The sequence below is a fragment of the Corapipo altera genome, unplaced genomic scaffold (assembly GCF_003945725.1).
Source record: "Corapipo altera isolate COAL_440 unplaced genomic scaffold, ASM394572v1 0, whole genome shotgun sequence".
NCBI lineage: Eukaryota > Metazoa > Chordata > Aves > Passeriformes > Pipridae > Corapipo > Corapipo altera.
The window spans coordinates 87280351-87300580 of record NW_020884872.1 but is presented as its reverse complement, the minus strand read 5'-3'; the positions used below and the strand labels follow the sequence as shown (position 1 = coordinate 87300580).

The following is a 20230-nucleotide window of genomic DNA, read 5'->3' as shown; positions in this document are numbered from 1 at the left end:
AAAGAACCACCCTTTTTCATGACCTCATTAAAGAAATTGTGGAAATTATTAGCACAGGGTGCCTGGAAGAACAAAATTAGGTGTTTAGGGAGGTTTCTAACCCAATTTATGGCGGTATCTAAGCATAGGTCCAAGTGCAATCTCTTCAGAAAGTCCCCTAGATGTTGATGACTATCATCTGGAGTGACAGCAGAGAAAGACCACTCTATCACTGACCACTCATGTGAGACCGTTCACACATTTCCCTGTGTGACTTTTTGGCCACAGTAAGAGACAAGATATTTTCTTCCCTCAGTCTCTGGTCTTCCCTGAAATGGTCCTTCTATTATTATCTGATAATGAAAATGTGAACAGATTCTGGAGGGTTGAGTTTTTTCATTTCATTCTGTCAAACTCCTGAACACTTACAAACAACTGAAATTTTGTTTACACATTCAGCAGGACACAGTGAAGGAAGCAATCTGTCCCCAAATTAATTACTTCATTTTGCATTGGTGTTATGGTGCTAAATGAATGAGATGCCCTCTCTCTCCCCACGTCCCTTCTGAAGCCTTCTTCCTATTTTGTCAGTCTTGTCACTGCAATTTCTCTTAATTGCAGGCTCCATGGTAATTTCTCTGCCACAACATTTTCCCGAGAAGAACCACTGGTGAGTACTCAGATGAAAAGAAATGCTTTGACAAGCTGAAGTTTTAATTTTTCTTTAGATTGCTTGTAGAAGAGGATCATTATTAGCAGATGATAATTAGGAAGTGGTAACACTTTAATTTGCAAGGATATATTGAAATTCATTAGCATCCGAAAGCTGTACTGTGCACTGCGGCAAATGAATTGGAAATATCAGACTGGTTCCTAATAGCTGTGATAAATACCCTGACCAAACCACTGCCACCCCTATTTCATCCATGGATCTACCTGTCCTATGTTTGTGTAGCCTACCTTTAATAGAGAAGCCAAAGATAGGTGAAGTGTGAAATTCTTGGAGGGTTTTATCTCTTGGAATGTCTTTTCTAAGCTGATCATTTAAAGGGAGTTCTCCCTCCTTCAGTGAAGTGAGACAAGAACGTCTATCCAGAAGGTACTTCAGAGAAATGTATTGACAGGCTAAGGAATAATGGTTTTGAACTAAACCAGGGTGGATTTAGATTATAGATTAGGAAGAAATTTTTCCGTCATGGTGGTGAGGCACTGGAACAACTTGCCCAGAGAAGCTGTGGCTGCCCCATCCCTGAAAGTGTTCAAGGTCATGTTGGATAGAGTTTTGAGCAAGCTGGCCTATTACAAGGTGTCCCTGCCCATGTCAGGGAGGTTGGAACTAGATAATCTTCGAAGGTTCCTTCCAACCCAAACCATTTAATGATTCTAAGAAATTATCCACTCTGAACTCGGGGGAGTTGAGGTGAGAACTGGAAGAAATGATCAAAACTATGGGGAAAAGGTTGCTGCTCAGAAAGTAGAGAACCATTCTGAACAATGTTTGCTGCAGTGGGGACCTCATTCTTCAGGCTATCAGATCCAGGAGGAGATCGGTATTCCCAGAATGTGGTTCATACCACCTTGAATACATGCACTGGCATAGAACAAACCACCTTCAGGGTACTAGTTTCTTTCCATTGAGAAGAGAGCCAAAAAATCTGCTTAGACCAGAGGTTTCACTGGTCCAAGAGGCTAAAAGTATATTCAAAAGTATATGTTGACAACTCATGACTGATTCTCATGAATTGCAGTTTTTCATCTGGCAGGAGGGTATTCCCTCAGTCTTTTCCAGCAAGCTGCAAATATCAGCTAATTAAAACATCATGAAAGGTAAGACTTTGATTCCTTATAATTTTTGAAAAAGTGAAAAGTTGTCCTTAAAATACAGAAATCCTACTTTGCATGAAGCAATTATGTTCAGAGAAAAAAACAGCTCTAGCCTTAAAATGTAGAGTCTTGTGAACAGCTTGAGAATTGTTTAAGAACTGAACTTTCCAAGTCCTTCCCTGGCCACCCGATATCTCCCACAGCTACAGAATTGTTTTCGAATTTCCTCTGACCATTTTCTTATGAGTGTTTATTTGCCTGCCAAGACAGGGAAGCAGAGGGTCACCTAAGAGCACTGGTTACTTTTACAATAAATAATTTTTATTTGGAACTATGATGAAATACGATCATATAAAGGAAGAGTATTTCTAGTTTTTCCTGCTAGGATGAACACCGTGAAACTATACACAATGGTGACGTTACATTGTCAGCACGAGTTTACACTGCTCATCGTTTACTGAGGTGAATGGGGAGTGAGTCATGCCTGTCATAGCGATTGCCTCAGCAGACTTTGCAAACTCAGGTTAGAATCAGATCAGGGAACACTGTTTAGGAACTTCCCAATGGCAGTATGGGCTTTCTGGATTATTATTTTCTCGTTGTCATTCTGTTTTGTGTAATTTCCTCTTTTACCCTCCATTTACTTCTGTTTTGTGGAATTTTGAAGCTGTGAAGAATGAATGCATGAACTGCTTGAGAATCTTGTTGTTATAAGATTGAGGTGGGAGAAGAGCCTCCTGAGAGCTTCGATTGCCAACAAGAAGGATTTCAGTGCTGAAAGCTTTGAACTCTGCTATAGCAAAGCAGAAACGTAACTCATCTAAACCTTGCAACATCCACCCACGGAGGGAAATGAATAATATTCTTCTTATCTTGTACAAGAGAGAAAAGAAGTCCAACAAAAGTTGTGGATTATTTTTTTTTTGGCACTAGTTGAACTTCAAAATGGTGCAGCAAGCTGGATTACAGATTTCTGGATTCCCTGATCTCATGACTCATCTGCTGGACTGCCTGAATCTCTCTGCCTAAGTCACTTTTTTTTTCTTTTCCCTCAGCCTTCTCATTTCAGTGAGACCATTTCTATACTGCCACCTGACCACAAGTAGTTGTTCCCTTTCTATACCTGTGCTTCTGGCAATACTTTAGCCCAATATAATGGTCGACTCATGGGATTCTGGAGTGCTTGTAAACCATGACAGGCTCTTTGAACATTACAAGGGTAGAAGTTTGGCTTTTGATGCTTTTTGGCAAAGAAACCAGGTCTCCCAAGGTATATTTTTCTGCATCCTGCCAGGAAACAGATAGCCAATGTGTAACTAAAAAAAAATTAAAAAAATCACAACTAGACCTGACACAAAAGCTCACTAAATCAGTTTGGGTTTCTTGGATTCAGTAACAACAATGTCATCTCTATGTCATGAGAAATAACTTCCTAAGAACTATGGAATCATTGAATGGTTTGGGTTGGAGGGCACCTTAAAGATCATCTAGTTCCCAACCCCTGCCATGGGCAGGAACACCTTTCTACTAGGCCAGGTTGCTCAAAGCCCCATCCTGGCCTTGAACAGCTTCCAGGGATGGGGCAACCACAGCTCCTCTGAGCAAGCTGTGCCAGTGCTTTACCACCCTCACAGTAAAGAATTACTTCTTTATATATAATAAAAACATGCCCTTCAGTTTGCAACTATTCCCTCTTGCCCTATCACTCCATGCCCTTATCAAAAATGCCTCTCTAGCTCTCTTGGAGCCCCTTTAGGCACTGGAAGGGTCTCTAAGGTCTCCCCAGAGCCTTCTCTTCTCCAGACTGAACAACTCCAACTGTCTTTGCCTGTCTCCATAGTCTAGCCAAGAAAAGAAATAACAACTCAGCTGACTTCATCTTGTCTGCTCTTAATGAAATAACTTACCATAGAATCATAGAATGGTTTGGGTTTGAAGAGGCCATTAAAAGCCATCTAGTCCAAACCCCCTGCTGTGGGCAGGGACATTCGTTAAATGATCCCCAGGTTTTGCTGGCAGATTGCTTTACAAAGAGTTTGGGATAAGCTTGGACACTGCCATGGTGAGGAAGGAGGGGGCTACCGCCCCCTGATGCAATGGAAAAGAAAACCTGCAGCACAGTGACATCAAAGCCAAGAACCTATAAATAACTCACACTCTTAACAGCTGGGCAAAAGAAGACATATAACAGGCAAAAATGCCATATCTCAAACAACATTCCTATGTGGGCATCCTTCTCACCCCTCTACATAAACACTGTTGAAAGTGTGTGCAACAACAGTACCTTTCACCTCATCTCTATACCTCCTGAGTGTTTTTTTTCCAAGGAGCTGTGGACAGCTGGGAGGAGCGACATCCTCCATCTGCAGAGCTTGTTACCTTGAGACTGCCAGACTGAAGTCTTGGCTACACACAGGAGTGCATATGTTTGGCTAAACCTGTTTTGAACAATTTATTTCACAGTCATGAAGGCTGTGTGATGCTTTTATTCAGATTTGACTGTGCTTTTATCTCATTTCAGTATGTTTGAACCAGGTGAAATTACACTGAATTGGACCATTACCATATCAAAATTAGTATCCACCCCCTATAGGATTTAAGCTGGATGCTGTGACATATAACGTACATGTCTAAACCTCAGTTTACATATCTCTGAGCTGTATGTTGGTTTTGCTGCCATTTTATATATATATCTATGTCAATGGTTATAAAACTTTTTTTTTTTAATGCCAAGAATGCCTCAGTGAACTGGATGTTAGTGAATCCAGTCCAGGTTGGGATGGACCAAGTGCTGTTGGTAAGGAGGAGTAGTGGCTAAATGGCTATAAAAGAGATGGATGGATTTATTCTATTGCCCTATGGGCATGTACCCATCACTACACCCCTCTGGTTTGGCACTCCTCCCAGCCACATCAGTATGAAGAACCAGGACAGGACTGGCTGAGGGTGAGACATAATTATTTCCAGAAGCAAGCCCTTAGGATGTGTTTGTGGGGAAGGCTTACAAAATCTGAGAATATTTTCTGGACTGGAAAGGAGAGCAGTCTCCAGTGTAACTAAACAACCTGCTTTCAAGATCTCTTTAAAAAAACCTGTGAAGAAGAAGCAGTCTCACCCCTGGGATTTGTAAGGGTGGCATCAGTGCCTTTGCCTCCATCTCCGCATCGTGTATCATCGAATGGGAGGCACTGATCCCCAGTTCCAGCCAAAACCTCTGAATTCTTCACAATGTCTTTCACTGATGTGGTTGACTTGATTTTATAGATACGTCGGCTGTTGGTGTCGGAGAGGTAGATGGAGCCAGTGATCGGATCTGTGGTCAAGTAATACTTATGAGCTGGGCTGTGGCTGAAAAACAAGGGTATGACATTATTAGTTTTTGGATTATTTGTTTCCTTGAGACAATAGGCAATGCAGGCACTTTAGAGAATAAAAACACACAGGGTAGAGAAACACTGGGAAAGTGAAGGAGTGCTGTATCGGATAATGTTAGAACAGGGTGTGTTAAAGCACAGGATCCTGATCGCTGTGTTGGGAGTGCTCTCTGGCATGGAGGGAAGCAACCAAAGGAAAGGGCTCTCTGACCTGAGCCAAAATCATGCCAGGAACTACCAAAGGTTGAGTCCCAGTGACTGTGTTTGCTTAATTTACTTGTTATAGCTATAGTCCTGAAATCGGTGTTAGTGCAGTGCCAGAAAGTGAAGGGAAATGAACACTAGGGAAATAGGACAAATAATAATTTAAAAAAAAAAAAAAAAATCTACCCTCCCAACAAAGATTCCAATGCAAATCCCAAAAGCACTCTCCCTGTATAAAGCACCTGAAGATACATCCTGCAAGACCACTTCATCAAGGCTCATTTGGTGCTCTTGCTGACTCCAGAAAAGATTTTGAAGTGCTGTACTACCCTGGCAAAGATTAAGGGAATCCTACCATTGAATTCAGTTGGGCCTCAATGATGAGAGAAACAAAATAATTCCCTGAGTGGCACATTTTTCCCCAAGTAATGCATGAACTGGGATTAGGCTGAGGAACCCTAACATTGGTCCCCTGTTAAACCCCATTCACTCACTGCTTCCTTGGACATAAAAAAAGGTAGCTGAAGAAACAGCATGAGTAGACAGAATGATAATGTTTTTAGCTCCACAACTGCAACACTAAATGAGCTCAAGACTAAAGAAATTAATAGACTAGAATCCACTTTATGGAAAGCATCCAATGGGACTGGCCAGAAAATAACAACCAGATGAGTTCAGACATAACTTAAAAAACTGTCTTGCAAGAATTTTACCTATAGTTTAATATAGATACTTAAGCTATTAACTTCCTTTATTAAGTGTTTACTACTAATGTGTACTGAACTGTGTCTCTTCTAAGCCTGAAACCAACAGATTAGACTTGTAACCCCTGCTGCATAGGTCTCCTTCCTTTTAAGGAAAGGCTAAGTAATAATTAGAACAAGTATGAAAGTGTCTACTATTCTCCAGAACACCTTCAAGCTGACCAAACTCATCAAGTCCCAAGAATTCATAAAAAAAATCTAGACCATAGTTCACTATTTTGCACGTAGTGGAACTGTTCCAGGAGAAGCTGGTTAGAAACTTGAGTGTCAATCATAGTTGACTCTATTCCTCATAATAAGAAAATTCTTATGTCTTTCAACCCTTATGTTAGGAAAATAAAGCCTTCTTCAGACATGTAAAAACTAGTGAATTATGCTCGGCTTAAAAAAGCAGTAAGTTAGATCTTCATTCGAATTACTTAATACTTTGTGGGGGGAGAGGGGGAAGTACCTTTCTGATTTATTCTTGAATAACCCTTGTGATTTATCTTACCAAAGTCTGAACAGATTTCGTCTCCACAAATGACACTGATTCTTGCTAAATAAAATGCTCTGACCTTCGAGACAGCTCCAGCCTGACAGTTCAGTCACCATCTGTATTCCTTTCCAATGACAGCAGGCTGGGAGGGTATTATTTCATTTACCTGCATGTCACTCACACTAAGCAAGTGGCTTCAACCCCGGTGGAAGAAGTTCCCTGTGGGAATCCATCATCCATTTTGATCAGGGCCTTACATTTTCTGCTGACTGTCCTAACAAAGCCCAGCTGAAAGTCAGCTTTTGAGCTGTTCATAATCTGTATTTTGCATGACAGGTGGACAAGAGGAGGACAGTTTTGACGGCACACTGTAATCCTTAGCATCTTTGCCTGTCAAGCACAGATACCTTTCCCTGAGTCTTACACTAGGCTATCAGCAGATGGGCAAAGGCAAATTTTGACTTCCTCAAAGAAGAAGAAAAATGTGGGCAGAAATGGAAGTTCCTGCTCCCCTCTCCCACCACTATCATTGTGATTTATTTTGGATTTCACAGCCTCACTCTGGTGCATTTTATTATTGATTACAACCTTCTGTAAAAAAGAAAGATCTTAAAACTCTTTCCTATTCCCAGCTCCTGTGCAGAATAGACACTAAAACAAACTGTTGACAATGGTCAAGCTGGAATTTACCCCACTAGCCTCTGCCAACAGTTTTCAATGCTATATGGGGAAGGTGTCTGCCCTTGCACGAATTGCACAGTGTTACACACTGAATCTTTTCTTTATCACTTTCAGATCTTTCAGGATAAGAGATGTTAAATAAACATGATGTTAGTCATGTAAAAACTCCCAGACTGCTTCCCTTCATCTGTGATAATGCACGAGCACTGCAGCCAGGAACACTGGGCCTTTGTTTTTTATTTAAAGCCATAATCAATAGGCAAATCTAAGTGGTAAATTGGACTGAACTGAACAACAACTGAAATAAATCTGCTTGGGGTGAAGCAGAGAAGACTTTCACCCTCTCTCATTGCTCAGCTAGACAACGGTCCAAAACAAAAGATACAACTTTTTACTACTGAGCAAACATAATCAGTTACAGTATTTGTAGTCTTAGAATATTTATCCCTCATATTGACACTACTACTAGAAAAGAACTCTGGGGGAAGAGCTGATATCCCATTCAGAGTGTTCCTTTAGCTATTACATTTTTTTTAGAAGAAAGCCTGAGCATTGCATTGATATTTTAAGCCCCTGAAGCAACAACCTGAAGTTTCAGGGATGAGGTAGGCTGGTCCCCAGCCAAAAACAGACACTTTGGTGGGTATTTGTGGGCACGATGGTGTAGTCACTGGGAATGAGGACAGTTTCATAGGCAGAAGTCCTGCAGGCCAAAGTGAAATGGAGGTGATATTGCTTTCCTGAATGCTTGTGATACAGTGATGTGCTGGCAAATTATAGGGAAAGCTTCCAAGTCCACAGTGATCCCTGTTGTTCAGGGTTGCATATAGGCTCTCCCACACATCTGTCTTGTCCCCTTACATTTTCATTCTCATTGTTTGGACAGGATTGTGCCAGTACCATTTGGGGAACTCTGCAGGTACACCAAGGAACTCAAACTCCATTTGAAAGTGCTTGTGCTTTACATGATTCCTTATACAGACACATGGGGAAAGAAAGGGATAAAAAGCTGGGTGAACATGCAGAGATGTGACACTTATGGATTGCTTCAGCTGTACTATGATAGATGCACAGGCTTTGAGCAAAGGCTGATATTATCTCTTTGGGTCCAGAGCCCATGTTTTGGAGGAGTCTGAGGAAGGAACCTCATGCTCCAGAGTGGGAAGCCAGTGAGAAAAGGGACAGGGTCCCTGGTTTCAACCAGTTCCTTACAGTACGTCAGCACAGTAAACTGCACCTTTTCATTGGCTTCTCTAAAATGCCAGGGTATTCATATCACCAAGCTTCAGATGGTTACAAGGTGGATGCCTGGTATCAGATGGTATCAGAGCTGGTTGCCTTAACTCTCCTTACAGGCAGTGGAGAGAAATATGATCTTTTTGGGTAAGACTTGCTTAACTATTTTCAACATTTATTTTACAAGATGAACTGCATCTTAGTTTCTCAAATACAAGAGCATCTACCACCTTCTCCAAGGACAACTTTTATTATTGGTAACAGTGCAGCTCTGGCTCCCACTGTGGTCAACAGACAAGAGCAGTCACACCCCAAAATTATTTACCCATAAACCACTGATCTGAATAAACCCCTGGGGCTTCTTTAAATCTGATGTCCCTCTTTAAAGACATGAAATCAACTCTAACATTTTCTGTGCCAGCTACCCACTTCCCCTGTGAGCGTTGCTGGCCACATGCATTTGCTGGTGACTAAAGAACTACCAAATTCCTGCAGTCAACCGGCTTTTGTTCAGTGGGGCTGTTTCCATGGCTCCATGCTAAGCACCCTGCAGCTCAAACCCACAGGATTTTATTGTAGCTTGTGTGAGGTACTGGTCTTTTTTCCCTGGGTGACATTCAGTAGATTAATAAGGAGGCCACACAGGGCAGTGAGCTGAATTTACACTTGGCCTTTTAGTGTTTGCAGTTTGTGTGTGATGGCCAAAGCTCTTCTAGTGTCACACACTGGATAATAAAACTTTATAACAGTGCCATAAGCCAAGCCAGCGACCGCAAAACACTTTTGATCTGATCCTAGGGCAGTTTTCTGGGATCTCTCTCTTTGCCACTAATTGTAGATTTGTCTCTCTAAGGTATGAATGGAAACAAGAAAGGAAGAATAAATTTAAGTGTGGCCACTTTTTGCATATTTTCAAGACAGAAATGCCTCACTGCCCTCCACGTTCCTGCAGAGCAGGCATCATTATTTGGTGATGCTTTTTGGCTTTCCCTTTCCCCTGCACTGAGGAAGCTTTTGCATATGAATTTCAGCTTTTCCAAAACACTAAGACTCAGTCCTGTGGATCTCACCCTTTGCACTGTTGACCTTCATCGGTGTTAAGTTTAAGACCTTCCAGTTCAGAGCACTTGAGCTTTAGCTGAGACTACACCCACTCATTTCCCTGTGGCTCACGAATGAAGAGGCTTCCTAACAAGAAATATTATGGCAAATGACACAGAATAGACATTAACTCAGATAGGTGACTCCCTTAATGTAGCAACAGATGAGAGTATTTGATCCGGATCTCCTCACCTCCTCCCCCCCTGATTCTCCTTTGGCCTGCATTGGAGCAGGCATGTCTTGGATTTCTTTCACTTAACCTCTCAGTTTTTAGGAACTGCCTAAATGCTGAAGCCCTACCAAATTTGTAAGGCTCTGATGGCATCTACAGCATTTGTGACCATCCATATTTCTTCTCTGAGTTACTGCTTTCATATATAAAACCTCTTCTCAAAACAGGTATTCAGATGCTGCCCTTCACAGACAAAGCAGGTGCACTTTAGTGGCTGTGTACTTCTTGGGCATTAGGGATATAACCCGGCTGTTCCAAAGAGAAATGAGTTTTTCTACTGCCTTCAAATGATGTGAAAAAGGAGCTGGGGGCTGGAACTCAGCCTGATGAAGATAGTCAGTGAAAAGGTCTTGAGTACCAACCTCCCAGCCCTGCTAATAGATGCTTTGGGCCAGTCCATTATGCTGTGAAGTTCAGCCCTTCATTATTGTTCTGGCAATAAGACAAAAACCAAGTTTCTACTCCATTTCATTTCCAGGCATGCAGATAAAAGGAACATTTCTGGTTTTGCATAGCCTCTATGAAGTCAAAGAAGCAGTAAATGAAAAGCATGTAGCAAGAAAAATCCCCAATTCCAAATACAAAAGAAAACTAAACACACACACGCAAAAAAATCCCAACTCCACAGTCTAAGCTTCTAATTTAGAAAAGCAACCAGGGAGAAGGACGGGAAACCTGTCAGAGTCAGAGAAGTCGTTGTAAACACAGGCAGTGACAGGAAGTTGACATCTTCCAGAATGAAACTGATTGGATCAAACCCACTGAAACTCCAGTGAACCCAAGTGACAAATATTCTTAGTGACAAAGCTCCAATTTAGGAGTCTTTCTTTCATCTTGTTTTCTTGTCATTACTCTTTTTCACTGCATTTCCTGGCTAAGGTTCTGAGTTGTGCTACCTCCTATCTGAGTCTGACAGACTTTCACGTGCCAAAGCTCTCTATGAAGAGCTCAGACTGAAAAAGTTACAAAAACTTACTTCCCCTGGTGGGTGGTGCTGGGGGACATATGGATCTTCATTATGCCCGTGAAACGCCCCAAACTCAAAAGGAAGAGTTTTCACTGTATGAGAATTATTTTTGCATCCTAGCTATTCCAGTGACCTGTATCCTGATGCTGTTCCCATTGTACTTTCTTGGTTAATTCCCACCCACTTTTCCTTCCCCCCTCCTCCTCTTGTTACCCTGCTTCTCCTGCCTGTACTTCCCCTGTCTCCAGCTATAACAGCTCATGCAGAAGCCTGCACAGCTCAGCATTGTGATTAATGGCTCCCAGTTCTGATGACTGATTGCCTATGCCAGTTTTAATCATGCCAGCTTCATTTGCTATTGAATCATCTGGAAATGGCACTTGTGGCTCACTGTGTAACAACATGCAACAAGACAGGGAGCAGCATAAGAATTCTCCACTGGTTGGCTTACCTATGTCTGAAATCTTTATTTCTGACAGAAGACAGGAAAGCAGGGAATAGAAGAAAGAATGAGGTGTTAGCAGCTTGGTTCGATGCATTATTAGCAGATTGAAAACTTGACAGTAACTGTATCATACAATGCAATAATAAATAAAGACTTAGCTGGAATGACACTGATGTATTTTATATTGGATATTACTTGGCAGTGAGCTCACTTATGTACTGCTGCATATCACAAAGGAAGTGTGATCTCACCTGCTTGGAGTTATTCACTTACGTAAGAGATAGGACCAGGCAGATTTTATCATTGAGTGCAGCACTGAGCTAAACAGATGTAGATGCAGACATCTTTACAGTTTTTTTCACTCTCAGTCAAAGAAACACCTTGTGATTTACAAAGGTAACTTAAGAGTTGCACAGTTACGGGTGGCAGTTCATTGCCATAACCTTGTGAACTCCTGCTCGGAGGACTGAAATTATGCCGAGCTGGACATTTTTCATACATCTAAGTCACATACCCAGCTGCAGCTATCTACAACCCACAGTGCATTTGCTTTCCAGAACACTACACTCAAAAAACCACCCTCCCAAACAAACCCCAGAGCCAAATAGTGAGGATGTTAATCTCAAAGGAGATGCTGATCTGAGAAGACACAAGCAAACTCCATTTAGTCCAAATGCAATGGCTTTCCTCCACAGCTTTTAGCCAGCTGACATCTGAACCCACTTACTTTATAGCACACCAGAGTGAAGAAATGTTTATTAGATCCAGTAACCTAAGTGTTTGCACAGATGAAGCAGCAATCGTTCCAGCAGATTTAACTCTGGAGTAGATTTAACTCTGTGGCTCTACACAACAGTCAGCAAGGCCACTCTGTCAAGGCTTCCAATTTTCTCTTTTCCAATGAGAAAATACTCTGCAAAATCTCTGATGGGTCTGGTATTTCCACTGACAATGAAACAGGGATTGGGGTTTAAAATTGTACTTCTGGGACTGAAACATTAATCCCACTCAGTTGCAATGGGATCTGGGTTTACCTAGACTCTTCTGGAAATCTCACCTTTGGTCATTAAAATAATTTTCTGGCACTGGAATAATATTACATCCTTTAACGAGGACCAGGTCTGAAGGTTTATTCCAGCTTCCCACCTTACAAACATGAGAGATATTATGTTCTCATGTATCAGGAAACAGAATAGCAAGAATAAGGTTCCTGCTTGTTTACTCAAAAGGTACTCCAGTCCTCTGAGGCATGTGTACCAAGGTAGTTTTCTGTAAGTTCCAGCCTTACGGTGGCTGGTTGGGCTTTTTTTTTTTTTTTTCCATACAACATGATCTACAATGATGGTTCTGTGTGCCAAATAAAGACCTTCAGCAAGGTTTAATAATTATGGCATACTTGTAAAGGAGGGATTAATGGGGTCTTGTGTGAATTTTGCTGCAGTCCTTGCAGAAATGAAGTCTTATGTTTGTCCTCAGTAGGGATATCAAATCTGAGTAGAGGAGGGAGGGTCTTACTTTGCAGAAGATTCGCATTTTCAGACCAGATCTTGAGAGGTAAATGGGAATGTTGAACCTTCCTACCATGCTAACTTCATACTGACTTCTCAGGACCTGAGTTCAGGCCTGTCACAGAGAAGATTCATTCAGAAAGACTCCTTTAGCTCTACCTGACTTTCCTGTAGTGAGGTCATTATTAGCAGATGGAAAACTTGACAGTAACTGTATCTTGTCTGGCCACACAGAGCCCAGAAGCAGGCCCCATTGTTGAAGTGGATAATTGTATTTATTGTGGAAATTCTGGATAGGAAAAATATCCCCAGTGAGGTCATTTTGAAATGTGGTTCAGTCACAATTTATTTCATTTTCTCAGAATGTGTAACAAATCCATACTTTTCCCTCTGTTTCCTTGTTTTTAATGAATGTTCCTCCCCATTCCTCTCTATTTCTTCTAACACATTTTTTTTTCTTTGTTATTTGGGGTTAAAAGGAAGCTCTTCACTTTCAGATGCTCCATCTATATGTTCAGCCTGACACTGCTGTTCAACTGGGAACTGAAGGGGGCTGATACATTTGTCACCCCAAAACCAACTAGAAAATCCCAGTCTGTGACTGCCTAGAGTGATCATCTTGTCTCAATTATGAATGATTATCAGTCTTGACTAAACTCTACATATGATCATCAGTGCTGTGTCCTAAGTTTAGATTATCTCAGAGGCTGCTTGTTAACTTTCAGAATTCCCACTGGTTTCTGACTACAGGAAAAGGCAGAGATCAGCACAGCTTGATTTAGCAGCACAGAAATGTGTCAATACTTTTGGCGTGTGATTCAGTTCTGTAAGAACTTGCTAGGCCTGTGTTTCTCTGGTGTAAATCAAAGTCAGCAGAGTTGCAGAAGAGGCAAATCTGGACAGCTTTTTCTCTGTTTTGCTGTCTTGTTTGCTTTTTTTTTTTTCAAGAGTTATGCTCATTTTTCTTTTGGGTACATAGGATTTTTGCAGAACTTAAGAGCATAATTCTAACAGCCACATTCAGCACAGTGTACCTCAGCTCCAGTATGTTGGTGACATTGCCAGAGGGAAAGATCCTTCGGATGTAGTTGAAATCTCCAACATAAAGGCTTCCATCAGACCCACATGTTAGGGCAACAGGAGCCAGGAGTTTGTTCCCATCTGCCAGACCATTGCAGCTTGGACAAGAAATGCTACGTCTGCGGCCGTTGCCCATAATGCTTCCAATTACAGGCGGCTGCTGGGAAATGAACTGGTTTTCCCCATTTCCTTTGTGCAAGATGCCTAGAGAGAGAAAACAGTAATGAGGAAATTAAAGAGAGACAGGGAAACTGAGACCAAAAGCAGCACAAACTGACAATGCTGGATGCCAACTGGAGAATTTGTCAAGTAGCAAGGACTTTATCATCTTTCATAGTATAGTTTTGTGATAGTTTGAAATGAGGAGCCCCTTATCTGAATTATTTTTTTTTAGACCCGTTAAATTTCCTGCAGAAGAAAAATATGTAGGGAGAACACGATCGTCTTTACCTTTGAATGAAATACACTTTTCAGCATCTCATCAACTTTTACCTGTCTTTTCTGTGCCTCCTTGCCCTGTAATTTGCTGTCTACCAGGCAAAAAAAAAAGAAATTACATAGCTCATGGAAAGATAAGGCACAGGAAGACCATGGGACATTCTCTAGAGACATGTTTCATCTGCAAAGTTTTAGAAGAGCTCTGCTTATGTTCCCTCTAAGTGCAGTGCTCTCAGAAGTGATGTGGGCTGAATTAGATGTTTGCTCCCACTCCCATTTGTTATTTTAGGAATATTTTCTTTGTAAATACCCTTCTTTTGCAACATCACAAAGTTGGACAGGCCAACATTCAACTACTTCATGATGGCCACCTTCTTTTACATTTTTTATACCAAATCACTTCTAAATGTAGGTTACTAGAAATAATTTGTTAGTAAAACACATGAGAGAGCACATGTGTTGGTCACATTTCTTTTCATTCCTTTTCTTGTATTCTTAGTGAAAAAAAGATACCAGGTCTTGTGATGCTGCATTATTCCTGTTACGTGTCACCGACAACCTACCACTTTGTATGTTAAGGGCATGGTGTTTGTCCAGGGACCATCCTCCAAGTTTGGAAGCATCAATTTCATAACCTTGGAGCACAGCTGTCCTCTTCTCCCACAGAATCAAGTCTGGACAGGATTCATACTCATAACCTACTGAAACTGTGAACAAGAGAGAAAGAAAAGGCCCCCCCAGATGAGCAACCCAGAAATGCAGTGCCAGGACACAGAGTCTCAACTGAGCAGGGGTAGGAGCATTTCTACAGGTGACTGCTAATTTAATTGAAAACATGTCATCATGATAATGCACAATCCTAATATTTTTTAACTTTAAAAAGTCCATTCTGCATTTAAAAAGGTCAATGCAGTTGTAGATGTTGGGCAAATGTGCTAAAAATTTAAAGGGCACTGTTTTAAAGACATATTTTAAAACAATGGATATTAGGATTGGGACTTGATGATCCCTGGGGGTCCCTTCCAACTCAGGATATTCTTTGATTGCAGTGTGTAAACCACTGCTGGACTCCCACACGGGAAAATTTTACTTCTACCTATTTTCACTGGTCAAAGACTGCATGTCAGGAACTTGCTAAAAATCCTGATCTTTCTTGGAAAGTAGGGACTTGCACGATTGATGCATGGGGCAGCAAGTCCCTCAGAGGCAACAGTCTCAGATCAGGGTGACTTGTGGTCACTGTTAATGTCAAAACTTTACTTGCTGGGATGTCTAATCAGAGCCTTTCAGGAGAAACTCCACTGAACATGCTGGAGTTGCTTAAGAGTAAAATTATGTCAGTAGAAGGAAAATCATGTTTTTGACAGAATAATGACTCCTTTTTGATTTTCTCAGAAGAAGCAGGACCAGTTTCATTGGTCTGCTTTTCTTTAATCTTTATAGCTGAAGCAGAGCAGAACTGCAAGTTCCACACAAATGAAAAGCAATTACATAGATCTTTCTTTTTTACTCGAAAGAAATAAAGGTCTGATCTTACAAATTTCCTAGCCTCTTTGAAAAGTGCTGAGCACTGAGAGAACTCAGGATTCCCCATCAAACATAGCCTTTTGCAGAATCAGACTGTATCAGAGGAAGATATAAGTAAGGCTATGAAGGTTCAATATTTTCCACTGTTCTAGAAATGCAAATCATTGAAAGCATGACTGCTGATGTCCTGAGACCTGCTTGAGTGCTCTGGGGCTGCAGAGCTGCTTCATGAAGCACTCCAGGACCCACTGCTGATCTAGCATCTTAAAGAACATGTAAGCATAGTCTTTCAGGATATGCTACGAGGACACATTTCTCAGAGTGGACTCCAAGACGGGTAAGGCTCAGCAGCTTGTATCATCCAGTCTGCTCAAGGCAGCTGAGCCTGAGTGACAGGAGGAAGGTACTCATTCTTCCTTGTGGAAAAACAGGCATCCTACAGCTCCTCAAAAAGGAACTTATCTTCAGTTGAGCTATGAGGCATCAGTAACCATCCTTTTGTCAACAGGAGCTGTATTTGCCGATCTGGGATGTCTCCCATTTTGCTAACACCATTTCCTGGCAGCCTGGAAGGTCTAGTCTAGACTCTGTTGAGGACCTGTAACTGAATGTTCACTTGGTGTCGATGAGATGGGAAGCAATCACTACAGAACTGCATTATCTCTGATCACTAAACAGCCAGTTTGGGATGGCATTTTTGAGTGGGTAACAAAGGGGAAAATAAGATTAGAGCAATCCTGAAGGTCAGGCAAAAGGAGGAGTTGCAATCAGGGCTCGGTTCTTGGGATTCCATTCAAAGCAGTGCTGACAGTTTTTGGCTATATGTGAGAGGCAGCCAAACGTCTGTAGTCCCAGTTCATTCCTTCTGTATGAACTTGATGGTGGCAGCTCAGGATATACGTGCTGGGCCATGAGCCAGAGAACAGATAAGTATTCATACCATGTCCTTGAAAGTGTTCAAGGTCAAGTTGGATGGTGCCCTGGGCAACCTGATCTAATGGGTGGTATCCCTGCCCATGGCTGTCCCTTTCAACCCAAAGCATTCAGTGATTCTGTGACTTATCTATTGGGGAATGTGTGCTGTTTGAACAGCTGGGCCAAATCCTCCCCAAGGAAGTGGTAGCAAATCAGCAGAGACTATTTCATGTGTTTGCAGTCAGACCATTCTGATCTACTACAAGTCTGTACCTTGCCACTTAGCTGCTTTTAAAAAGAGACACAAACCCTGAGGTCACTTACCAAAGGCTTCTGAGAGCCCATACACCTTCTGGCTGTAAACGTCTGTCTTATCCCAGATGAAATAATAGGACAGGTCTGGAGCTGCTGCAAACCACTTTCTGAAGAGGCGTCCCTCGACGGCCACCATGAGGTGGACTTTCATGAGGTTGAAGGGGATGGTGGGGTGGGTCATGCTGATCCGCAGGACTGATTTGTAGCCAGCTGTGCGACTGCTCAAGTAACTCACTTTTATTTTACTACCAGAAACGTTAATCTCCTCTTGCAGAGCCTGTGGAAAAGCAATCCATGAGGAGTCAGATAGCAGCGAGCAGACAGGAAAAGGCAGTGAAGCTGTAATTTATCAAACACACCAGTATAAAAGCTCTGGCAGACAGGTCTAAAAAGGTACCTAGTAGGCATCGAGTATGAAATCATATATGTAACGTATTGGGTTATGTGTGGAAGCCAAGGAATGCCTCCCTCTTTCTCCATCTCTGTTACATGGGAGAAGAGGAAACCAAAGTATCACATTAGATCAGTGCTTGCAATGGGACTCTTAAAAGGAGTTGCAGGACACACAGTGAAAGGAGCTTGGTGTCCGAGATTATTCCAGCCCATCAGTTTAGCTTCCATTTTCTGTATTTTATCATGGTAGGCTTTTGTGGCTGCTAATTTTTATCTCCTGACTTATCTTTCCTAGTAAAATATCAAGCCCTACTTGGCCTGTATCCTTAAGGATGTTTCCTGGCCCTGATCATAACCTGCAATTCTCTCCATGACATTAGTGAATCCTGTTTCCACTCTCCCTCCTCTGACTTACCCATCTCTCCTTTGAAACTGCTCCTTGCCTACCTCACCTTTGACCCCTTTCTGCCTGAGCTACCATTTACCTCAAGCCTTTTTTTTTTTCCTGTGTCCTAGTCCTTATTTTCTGACCTCACATTTGTTCCTACTTACTCTGTTACTTGCTTCTTACCTGTGTGATGAAGCTATCAGCCTGACCTACCACTTACAACTCCTTTCCCTTCCCTTGCAGTCCTCCTTCTCTTTCTTTTCCAAATTCATCTGTATTCTGAGTTGCTTCATTTTCTCCTCCAGCCATGAGTGTGGGCATTTCTGGCTGACTACGACAGTTATCTCATTTAAGAAAAGACTTGAGAAACATTAGGGAAATTTTTTTCTGCCCCTGGTCTGCTTTGAGAACAGAGAAGTAACAGTAAAGATGGGATTTGCAGATAATATAACTGCTGAAGTATCACCAGATCTTAAAATTTCCTCTTCTTTTTTTTTTTTTAGCTGGAGAAATGCTCAGAAATTTTCTAGAAACTGATACCAAGTACATCCCTGACACAGTGCTGAAGCTCCCATGCAAATACTGATTAAAAAAAAAAATCTTAGGAGAAAAAAATTGTTTCTTTCAAGAAAATTTCACTCGTAGGTAAGCATCCAGTGTGCACATTTTCAGCACAAGTCAGCAACCTTCAGTGAAGATTGAAACATGAAGGCAGAAGCTTAGCAGTGAGCTAGAAACTTGGTCTGCTAATGGGACGCGTTAGAAGGTCAAAGCTGGCACTGTCCTCTCCTGTGCCAGTGTGCTGAACCCTAAATGCTGGGAAAATGCTTCCCTAGCAATAGTCAGCTTTCTGAATATAAGGGATCTGGAAGCTTGAAGGCAGGTGGGTCACGAGATCCACCCATTAGAAAGGGATCATGGTGTGATTCTTGGGATTGTCCTGTGAAGGGCCACAAGTTGGACTCAGTGATTCTTGAGGGTCACTTCCAACTCAGGAGATTTTATGATCCTCGTGTCTTCCAAGTTATGTCACTCCTATATCCAGATCCTCCTATGTGGAAGCAGCAAACATCCCTGGCATGATAAGTTGCTCATCTCTTATAGGTTCTCCGGTTAGTGTTACCAATAACAACAAATCTTGTAATCCGCACCCTGAAAACACCTCTTCTGAGCTATTATCCAAATCCCCAACACTTTTTCAAGTGATAATTAACAGGTTCTGAGAATTGCAGCGCTTGACAAATGGACACATCCAGCAGTTAAAGCCCCATTCCACCGTGCTCATAAATATTTACTTTCGCTAATGTAGCCATTTTAATTTACATATCTCAGTGCTTAAAAGGCTGAAATATGACAGAACTGGGAAAACACAGGATTTTTAAAATATATTTTATGAGATCAGCAACAAGCTGGACTGGGACTAGGCTCAGCCAAAACTGAGCTGAGCCAAACCACTGTAAAGGTGGTCCCTTGTATCAAATCTATCTTCATATGTAATCCCACTAGGAAAAAAACAGGCAGAAATAATTGTCACAGAGGTACTATTTGGAAAGTTTGGTTCAGATCCCTGTCAGAAATAATTATTTCTCTCTGTCATGATCTATCTCTGCTGTCTACCATTCCAAAGAAAGGGTCAGCCCAATGCTACTGAGCCACTGAGCAGCACAAGGGGCTGTGTTTAAAGGTGTCTGCTTGAAGAGAGGGTTCAAATAGAAATTCAGTTGATCCAAAAAAACATTTGTAGTTTGCAAGTAGAGATAAACTAGCAACAAAGCATGGCATTGGTAGGGGAGAGTATAATCCAGTAGAACATCAGTGGGAGAAGAGGGGGAAAAAAAGCTTTAAGATACTCTGAATGCACTAAAAGTAACAAGAGCTGAATTGTGCCCTTATTTCTATTTGATAATTACTGTTTGGCACAGATACATTCATACGCTGTGTTTGTAGGCCTTGAGAAAGATTCTTAAGAGTTTATCCCAGCCTAACCAATATAATCTGCTCCATTGAAGGGGTCCAGCCACCAGGCTGGGTAGGCAGAAGAGCTGCTGCTTCAGGCTTACCAGGTATTTACACAATGTAGCAATTTTCACTGCCATGTTCCCTTTGCTCTGTGGTGTTGATCTATTCTTGTGTTAGTAGCAATTCTACTCTTTGCATGAGACAATGTAGGAAATCTAGTTTCTGTGTGCTGGGTTAACGCTACTCTAACAGCTACTCTTCACTCTGCCAGCAGGCAGCAAGGAACAGTCCATGTCTTTTTTTTTTTTTTTTAATAAGATGCTCAGAGGGAATTTCGAGAAAGAAAAGCATTTAGGGTCTGATTCAGAGGCCTTAACATAGACATCTAGTACTTTTGAGCTGTTCTATGGTATCCAAAACTT

The 20230-nt window shown here is 41.7% G+C and overlaps 1 protein-coding gene across 10 annotated transcripts in view; it reads right to left on the bottom strand.

Moving 5' to 3' along the window:
• The window catches only part of TENM4 (teneurin transmembrane protein 4), a 599346-nt gene that overhangs the window by 52603 nt on the left and 526513 nt on the right, over window positions 1-20230 (bottom strand). For 7 of the 10 annotated variants that reach the window (XM_027664342.1, XM_027664591.1, XM_027664426.1 and 4 more), the window contains 5 exons: window positions 17078-17345; window positions 14875-15018; window positions 13828-14077; window positions 11292-11312; window positions 4919-5151 (listed from right to left, as the gene is read on the bottom strand). In XM_027664342.1, the coding sequence (XP_027520143.1) occupies window positions 4919-5151; window positions 11292-11312; window positions 13828-14077; window positions 14875-15018; window positions 17078-17345 (916 nt within the window). The remainder of the gene's footprint in view (window positions 1-4918; window positions 5152-11291; window positions 11313-13827; window positions 14078-14874; window positions 15019-17077; window positions 17346-20230) is intronic. The other 3 variants (XM_027664505.1, XM_027664680.1, XM_027665102.1) reach the window with 1 other exon arrangement.